The sequence below is a fragment of the Gymnodraco acuticeps genome, unplaced genomic scaffold (genome assembly GCF_902827175.1).
Source record: "Gymnodraco acuticeps unplaced genomic scaffold, fGymAcu1.1, whole genome shotgun sequence".
Lineage (NCBI taxonomy): Eukaryota > Metazoa > Chordata > Actinopteri > Perciformes > Bathydraconidae > Gymnodraco > Gymnodraco acuticeps.
Genome location: NW_022990206.1, coordinates 878,311 through 887,869, shown reverse-complemented (window position 1 = coordinate 887,869; position 9,559 = coordinate 878,311). Strand labels below are relative to the sequence as shown.

The following is a 9,559-nucleotide window of genomic DNA, read 5'->3' as shown; positions in this document are numbered from 1 at the left end:
CTCTGAGGCACATTCATGTACATACACAGGTACACACACAGTCACAACATCTGTCTAGGATTTATTCATCATCCTCCTACAACACTATTCCTCTTGCCTTTTGTTCCTTTGTTAATATTTGTCACCAAGTATTTCCCTCATTTAGTTGTTGTTTGTGTTATTGTCTTTGTATGTTTTGTAAGCTTTTTATTTGAAAGGTCAAACACATTGTTTCACTGCTTAATAGAGAAATTACTCTTAATTAGCTCATCCACACGCACATCTTTTTGTTACCACAACAAAAGTAAATACATCAAACACACTTCCCTTTCACTTATTCCCTCTGCCACCTTCATGTTAGTTTGGAGTCACTGGGGGATGTTGAGTCTCTGGCCTTGACATTCTGCTGCCTCCTCCTCTGTCACACACTGTACAGCGGACTTCCCCGTGGCACTACTGTTGCTAATGAAGGTTTCACAAAGCCTTTAATGAAGCCCTAAACAAACTCACACTCTCATTATCGGTGTGGAACTCGTAACTATTTGAGCAACGGAGATATTAATAAGCAGGGGTGATGAAATACGTACTCATACACACACATTATCACAGAAGCGTGCGTAGTGATTGTGATGGCATCGGACAGTCAGATCAAAGTGAGCAGGCAGGCTGGGAAAGTTTGAAGAGGAAAGCTGTTGTTTGGTGTCTTATTTCACGTAGCCCCGGGGCAGATGGAGGGAGAAAGAGTGTGTGTGTGTGTGTGTGTGTGTGTGTGTGTGTGTGTGTGTGTGTGTGTGTGTGTGTGTGTGTGTGTGTGTGTGTGTGTGTGTGTGTGTAAGAGAAAGAGGGAGATGAAGAAAAAAAAGAGGCAGTGACAGATAATGCCGTCAGTCCGACAGTGCGCTCCCTTCCAGCCAGCCTTAGTCATCGCCCCAGGAGGGAAAAAGGGTAGAGCAGAAGAACAGAGGCGGGAGATACTCCACTACTTCAGGCCTCTCTTCTCTGGTCCCACCTCCCCTCCCTCCCCGTCCTCTGGCATAATACTCTGGCTGTGGTCGGTAGAGCTGGGTGTAATGTGGGTTAAAGCCTTGTCTGCCAACACTCAGAGGAGTAAACAGAGCCTCATTGTCAGGACACATCGGAAAAAAAAACTGCTACTGTTTATGGCCCGGCTATAGAGAGAGGGGAGGGTTTTAGGGGCAGATTTTAGTTGGAATGAGTGTGAATCATAGGCATTTAGGGAGTTGCGGGGGAAGACGAGTGGGAAGGGGAGAGTGGACAGAAGTACAAGGCATTGGGAGAGAGAGCTTAGCACAGAGTGAAATAGAGAGTCAGGGGTGAGATCATGTTTTTGTTATTATTATCGTGCACTTGTTGAGCTGTCTATCTGACTGGATTAGCCATGCCATGACATCATTGTTTTTGTTTCATTTCTAGTCTTCGTCTGATATTGCCTAACTTTTTTTGCTTTCTTAAAGACACACACACACACTCAGTAGTCACACACTCTACACACACATTTCTTCTTGTACATTTCACAATAAACAAGTCAGGAAAGTGGCTTTGTGAAGATTACTCGGATTGTAACTTAACACCACAGGATATAGCGAAACTCACTCTGATACACACACACACAACTACACACACACACACACCGTGCATGCAGCAGCAACCTGTGAATAACCTTGGTGATGACAGAGCAGAGAGAAAGGGATGGAGGAAGAGAGACAGGGAGGGGTGGGCTGGGAAAGATCAGAAGGTCCCGGGTGCTCCCACATTGGAGGAAACAAACAGCGCCACCATTCACACATACACACACGTCCATGCACACGCACACACATGCGCAGCAGTGTTAATATGTGGAGTGGAGTTTAGCTAACAGAGAGTCTTAAGATAAGGCTTTGTGCGATAACACATGAGCTCATATCCAGGTGGTTGTCTTGGATCACGGCTCGCTGAGCACCAATGAAGTATACACACACAAAACACAGCTGCTGCGTTCTTCACTAGACAAAATAAACCTCCAAGATTATGATTTATTTTTACAGCTCTGAAACAGCTCATAACGCAGTTTAAATAAAAGTGCAAGAGTGGGGTTGTGTTACTTCATTATCCGAGACATGCAAGGATGCTGTTCATTTAATCAAACTTTGGAACTTTGAGTGATGTTTTCGTGGATATCAATTTACCCTCTTGCATTTCCCCTCACCTCCAGGCACTTGAACAATGAGCACGCCCTCGATGACCGCAGCACTGCTCAGTGCCGAGTCCAGATGCAGGTGGTCCAGCAACTGGAAATACAGGTGAGTCACATACAGACAACCACATTTCATCCACTTATAAACTAAGTCTCGAAGACTGTTCCAGCCAGTCAATGGCAGTAACTTGTTTGAAGCAGGGCAGAGTTTATGGAGAGCAGTGGAGCTTGTAATTTAAAAGGAGCAGTCGGCAGAGAAGCTGCCATTGCTGCTCCAATTATAAAGCTGCTCTGGTCACCAGAAAGATAGAGCGAGGCTGAGAGGAGGAGGGAGAGAGAGAAGAGAAAAGAGAGAGAGATGAGCCAGAAAGCGGAAGACGGCACGGCCTCTCTTGTTCTCAAAGTGGTTCATGCACGCATACTCTTGAAACATCTGAATGCTCCGGCAAAAGCAAAACACCAACACTGGACAAGAAGTGATATTCTGTTCTCACATAGTACGTAAGAAAAGTGAAAACACAATGGCCGCCTCTTCACACACACACACACACATCTTGACATAGTTTCTAAAGCACTTCAGAATACCCTGTTCACATCACTGCGTAATATGTGTGTGCGCTGTCCAGCATTAGGGTGAGCATTGTGTTTGGTGGTGGTGGTAAACAGCGTTTAGCTGAGCGCCTGAAGCCACCACCAGGGAACACAAAGTGACAGAGAGGCAGTTGGTGTCACATCACATCAGGACGTCCGTCTCTCTCTCTCTGACAAGTCACTTCATCCCTCAGAGGCCCTCCACTCTACCCTCCAACAGCACACACACAGCAGCCCAGGCACTGTGTTTAAATGTTTCATATTTACACATCTCTGCAGTGTGTGAGTATGTTAATGGTGCTATCTGTCTTAGTGTAGATCCGTTGTTTCTGGAGGCTACATGTGTGTATACTTGTACTCTCGCACAAACACAGACACAGGATGCCGCGTTTCCACAGGCTGTAGCAGCACCCATTAAAAGGCAGTTCACAATGTCAAACAGGGATGAGTGTGTCTGCAGGCTAGTGTAAGTGTGGGAGAGAGCTCCGGGTGTCGAGGCGGATGACTTTCATAATCGTCTCTCTGCCTGAGGTGTAATTGCAATTGTAATTCTGTGTCAATACCGCGAGATATCAATCTAAGCATTATGGAGTGAAATAAAGTGTTTTTCATAGCGGTAACCACCCTTGTTTGTTTTACAGCTGTCAAAAGAAAGTGAGCGACTTCAGGCCATGATGACCCACCTGCACATGCGCCCCTCAGAGCCAAAGCCTTTTAACCAACCTGTGAGTACACACTTCTTACCCAAACCCAAAATAACATGACTTCATATTCTACCCTCGTAACCCACATCTTTACCTCCTATTCACCTACAACTCCTTTTAATCGAACAGTTTATTCATCCCTAAACCTTCTTGGGATCTCTTGCTGTCTAGCTTGGTATCTACGCCCCCTATTGACCAGTGATGGTTAATATGTCATTTTAAAATCCTAGGGACAACTCTGTCTTTTCCTTTTTCATTGTACTCTCTGTCTTTTTGTTTCATTGTGTCTCCCTCTTCATCTCTATCTCAAAAACTGTCATGATAATGTACATTGAATTCCGCAAAAATATTCAAACTGTCTCCAAGTCAAACTTCAGTTCTGCATTCGATTCAACATTTGAGATGTTTTATTTGCTAGCTTGTAAGAGAGAGAGAACAGCCAAAGCAGTCTCTCATAGTATTTTCAATGTGTGTCCACAGAAGGGATAGAAATGTGATGTGAGTGCATGTGTCTGTGTGCGTCCACACTGGTTGGTGAGGTTGTTATTAGATATCTAATGAATATTTCATTATTCAGATTGACGAGGAGTCTTATTAAAATATGAAGATGTTGAAATTAATTGTCAATTAGAGGTAGAGTGTCTTAATTTGAGGGGATGTAAATGGGTGCAGCCGAGTGGCAATATGCGTGTGTGTCTGAGTGTGTGTTTGTGTGTGTGAATGATGCGTTGATCGCTGGGGGATCAGCTGCTATTAACATCTAATGGGAAATCAGGAAGAGGCGTGTTCTGTCACCACCGGAGACGAGCCTCGGGGTCAGGGATTGGAGGAGGAGGGGCAGGGGAGGAGCGTCAGGAATGGAAACAAAGCTTGGCCTCAATTAACAGGGTTCGACTGTTGCCGTGGTGATGTGGCAGGGTTGCAGCGTTAATGAAGTACCTGTTAAACAGCCCCGCCCCCTCCAGTCTACTTAAATGGTACAGAGAGGGGGCAGAGTAAAGAGAGGGCGATTCACACATTTTACATATGGACAACACACACACACTCACACAATCACAAACAGGGGTTTTAATTAGTCCTAAACTAGGAGCCCTGCAACGCCTGTCCCAGAGAGACTGGCAGTACTGGTTCTGTGTGTGTGTGTGTGTGTGTGTGTGTGTGTGTGTGTGTGTGTGTGTGTGTGTGTGTGTGTGTGTGTGTGTGTGTGTGTGTGTGTGTGTGTGTGTGTGCGTGCGTGCGTGCGTGCGTGCGTGCGTGCGTGCGTGCGTGCGTGCGTGCGCGCGTGCGCGCGTGCGCATGGGTGTGTGCGTGCGCATGGGTGTGTGCGCAAGGCTCTGCCTAATTGGGCCGTATTGGTCCGTGAAGACTTTGCCACCACAGAGTGCATGTGTGTGTTCCCTTCTTACAAACACGCTGTCGTGTGGTTTTGTATTTGTAAACGCAGGGTTAATTGCAACCAGTGCTGTGTGTATAAATAAAGTACATGTGAATGGTGTGTGTGGCTCTTCGCAAGAATGCATTTGGTAAAGTAGCGACACAAACAAGAGGAGTGTTTGGACCTTACATTTTGTATAGGTTATTGAACTTAACTTCCTGGATATATCAACTTATAGGTTAAATAATTAAATTACAACTTCAGTTGTATTAATATTCTTACATACCTAGGAGGCAAAACCATTAAGAAGCACAATTTGTTTTGTATGTACATGATACACAAGCTCTGTCTAATACATTGATATCACCTGACTCTGTCCTGTGTAGATGGCGCTTCTCTGTAAACAGCAGCCCAGCAGATTGTGGAACCTTAACGTAAATATAAGAAAAGCATCAATCAGATATCAAATCCATTGCATTCACTAAAACATTGAGGTTAGGATGAGGCTAGGAAATAATACATTTTTGTGTGTGTTGTGTTTTAAAGAAGGGCAGAATTTACAATTTTTTAGTGGATTTGATAGGTAGAAAACGATGAGACCTGAACCCTAATGTCTGCGTTTCTGTGTCTCTCTCTAGCTGAACCTGGCTTCCGGTGGCTCTCTGTTAAAGCGGGACAGCGATATGTACCCAGAGGGTCTTGGTCACCCCCCCACCTCAGCTGCCGCCCCAATCACCCCAATGCGCCAGGGCCCCTCAGTCATCAGCTCCTCCAGCCTGCACTCACACTCCCACTCCCACTCGCACGGGGTCGGGCCCATACGCAGGCGCAACTCCGACAAGTACTGCACCCCCATCGCCTCAGGTAACATACACTCACTCAGTACCTGCCTTTTTAGTATTAGGCAGATCAAATGATTTTGTCTCACAATGGACTTAGATTTGGGTCTGTTTTTTGACACACTGCTTTAGTTACTTTTTTTCTTCAAAAAGTTCCCTGGAAGAGCAACTTCATATGTTTTACTTTAATTTATCGCTCAAAGAATTATATAATTGATGCCATCTTTTAGTTTTTTTTGTTATTTTTTAATATTTGTTTAAGAATGAAGTCAAGTTTGCAAAGCTTAAATAAATGATTGGCTTCTAAAGAATATGTAATATTATGTTGGAGGCGTGTTGCGCAGTGGATAGAGTGTTGGTGTTCGGGTCAAGGGATCACAGGTTCAAACCCCACTGCATTCAGCATGTCGTTGTGTCCCTGGGCAAGACACTTCACCCCCAATTGCTCCTGTGGGGATTGTCCACAGTATTGAGTATGTAAGTCGCTTTGGATAAAAGCGACTAACAAGTAACATGTAATGTAATGTAATTATGTATCTTTAGAAAGCTGTGCTCACCACAGTTCTCACCCATAACAATCTGCTTGATCCTTGAATACATAATAATATCAAACATTTAGATACAAGCGGATATTCTTTATTTTAGATACAGTTTTACTTTTTTCATACCTTTTTATTTTATGGACTTATTGATATAAAATCCCACTGAGAATCTGCTTATTGTTTTACATGTATTGCATTACAAACACCAGCTGAATTATAATGATCATACCTCTTTTTTTTCAGAGCTGGCTCAGAACTGTGAGTTCTACAAGAACGCTGATGTCAGGCCTCCTTTTACTTACGCCTCTCTTATACGCCATGTAAGTCCCTCCAATGATCCAGTTTCACTATATCTTCTTGCCATCAGTATTTTCCCCTCTCTAAATCTGCTTGTGTCTCCTCTCTCCGTCCTCAGGCCATACTGGAGTCCCCAGACAGACAGTTGACTCTCAATGAGATCTACAACTGGTTTACACGGAAGTTTGCCTATTTCAGGAGAAACACAGCCACATGGAAGGTAAAAGCTCTTGCTATACACACTCTCAGTTGTGCTTTGTCTTTCTCAGAACTCTCAAAACTAAACGTTAACTCAACAAATAGAAACCAGACCATTTAGCAAATGGGGTTTGGAGTTGTTTAAATGATGTAGAAAAAGAACAGCTCCATATTTAGAAAATGAAAGTTGGACCGCGGCTCTGAATGGTTGGAAGCTGATTCAATCAAAGAGCAATATTTTGACTCAAACTATAATGTGGTATACAATTCTGGCTGGATGTAAGCTGCTCTAATTGACTGCAGAGCAACTGTGGTCTGGGCCTACTGATGAAGCCCCTAACCCAAGCAGATGCCAGCTGAGACCACAATGAGAGAAACAAAAACTGAAGGCAGATCTTGCAATGTTAGAAACATTTGGATTGGCCAATATGACTTGACTTTGCAGAACATTTATTCATTTTTTAGGGTTAAATGTAGCCCTTACACTCAGGAAGATACAATGACACACACACACACACACACACACACACACACACACACACACACACACACACACACACACACACAGGTAAAAAAGCACAAAGGTTTTTAAAGCTGACTTTGCTCAGCTCCTAAAGATTTGACTGATTTGACAGTTATTGGCTCTTTCATTCCTTTATGAGACACTTTCCTACTGCTGCACTCATTATCTCTCCCTTCCCTCACTCTCCCTTTTCCACTTTCTCCGTCTCCCTCCATCTCGGCCCTAAACAATTCTCTCACCTCCAACACGGCACATGGAGTCGGCCCCACTTAGCCCGGTAGAGCCACAATCTAGCTGTTATACAGCCTCATTACAGAGATGCACATAAAAAGCTGACACACACACACACTGCTCATGATCACACACATTGAATTCTCCCTCTCACTCTCCTCATCCCCATCACACACCTGGCCTGATCCCACCATTGTAGGTGCTGACCCATTTCTACCCAAAGCTCACACTAATTTGAGTGTCAGTTCCTCCAGAGAGGTAAAGCGAGAGAATGAGCAAAGGAGTGAGAGGCAGTGAGAGGAGGGTGAGGAGAGACCCCATCCTCCTTTTAATGGCCCTAAACTAAGGAGGGAGGGATGAGATGATGATGATGGAGGGAGGGGTGCGGAGAGGGTTAAGAGATAGGGCAGCCAGGAATATCTTTACCTCCTCATCTGACTTTTATGAATTTTAACTATTAATGTCTGGTGTCTGCTTCCTGTGCCGTTGGCCTCGCAGACCTTTAAATATAGCTCGGCATGGCCTTATGTATTTATATAGCAGCTCAGCGAGTCAAATAGGGCCGTAGAGATGTATGTCCTTTAATAAGCCGTTATATTTCATGAGGAGAGCAGCGGTGTCAGGGAACGGAAGTCATTGATCCTAGGAACAAAACGGACAGAAAATGAGGACGAGACAAGAGAGAGAAAGAGAGAAAAATAAAGGGTGAATGTGAGAGGAGGAGAGGTGAATGTTGAGTGCTATTTCAAGGTGATGCATGATGGGTAGGATTCCTTGAAGAAGAGGTTTTATTTTCTGTTTAACTTACCAGAAAAAAAAACGTTGTTTCTAGTACAAATCACATTATTATCGAGTATTGTACTGAAGAAACAATGTGTACCTTTTCATGCTACATTATATTTTTACTACACACAAAATGGTTTAACTTTTATTACATTACAGTTATTTTTACCATTTAAATTAATACATACGTACTTCGCAGGTTATTGAAAATGATGTTATATGCTGATCACACATTCATCAGTAATAATTGTCATGTAAGTCAACTTTATTGTCAATCTCAAAATATCTTTGTACACACAGAAAGATCGAAATACTGTTTCCCACAGTCCCGAGGTATAAAAAACTCACACATTAAAATGCAAGAACATTGAATAATTTACAAAAAAAACACAAAATAACCGTTTACTTCAAGTAAGCAGGATATATATAAAAAAGATGATGTACATAGTTCAAATGGGAGTGCAAAATTGTCCATAGCAGCGTAAAAGTGACTGGTGCTGGATTTTTTGTGTCTGTGGGGGGTGGGGCGGGGGGGGTATGATAGTAACGCTCACAGGGGGGCTATTTATGCATTTTGAGATGCTGAGAACATTTGTCTTATAATATATACATGTAATTCATAGTATTTCCAGTGCTTCAACACTTTGTCCACCACCGTTTAACACTAACATGGTCTCAAAGTCATCACATATAAGTTGCTTATTTATTAATAATTGTATTTATCATTGTGCCTTCTCACTTAAATTCCTATTTAGGATCATAGGGAAGTAAAGTGTCACAGTGAGGCCTCAGCAGAAACACAACCAGACTGATCAAATATTCAAACATTTTGAATTTGAAGAAACCTGATATAAATGTAGTCTAATTTTTCCATTTATTTTTTTGTTCTACACAATCGTCTTCCTTCCTAAAATTTGGCCTCCAGCTCCCCCCCCCCCCCCCCTCCCCTCTTTCAGCCGGAGGGAGAGGAGATGAGTGGCACATGTGCTGTGACCCACTGTAAATGACTGCTAATGTTTTAACTGGGAGAATTAGGCTTTCATCACGGAGACGAATGCAAATAGCACTGCAATAGCACTAGTGTCTGGCGTGTGTATCTGTGTGTGTATCTGTGTGTGTGTGTTTGCACTGTCAGGGTGGTGGGCGCAGATTGGGGTCAGACTCATTTACAAAACTTAGCATCACGGCTCGGGGGTTGAGGGGATGCGGGGGAGAAAGGGTTCCTCCGCTGATTATGGCTTGTGTAATTACGTGTGTGGTGTGTGTGTGTGTGTGTGTGTGTGTGTGTGTGTGTGTGTGTGTG

General features: G+C 43.6%; 1 protein-coding gene across 3 annotated transcripts in view; it reads left to right on the top strand.

The window, feature by feature from the left end:
- Nucleotides 1-9,559, top strand: part of foxp4 (forkhead box P4) — a 92,521-nt gene that overhangs the window by 73,779 nt on the left and 9,183 nt on the right. For 2 of the 3 annotated variants that reach the window (XM_034218271.1, XM_034218270.1), the window contains exons 10-15: nt 2,192-2,279; nt 3,406-3,489; nt 5,230-5,277; nt 5,482-5,707; nt 6,468-6,544; nt 6,640-6,741. In XM_034218271.1, coding sequence (XP_034074162.1) covers nt 2,192-2,279; nt 3,406-3,489; nt 5,230-5,277; nt 5,482-5,707; nt 6,468-6,544; nt 6,640-6,741 — 625 coding nt within the window. The remainder of the gene's footprint in view (nt 1-2,191; nt 2,280-3,405; nt 3,490-5,229; nt 5,278-5,481; nt 5,708-6,467; nt 6,545-6,639; nt 6,742-9,559) is intronic. The other variant, XM_034218272.1, reaches the window with a different exon arrangement.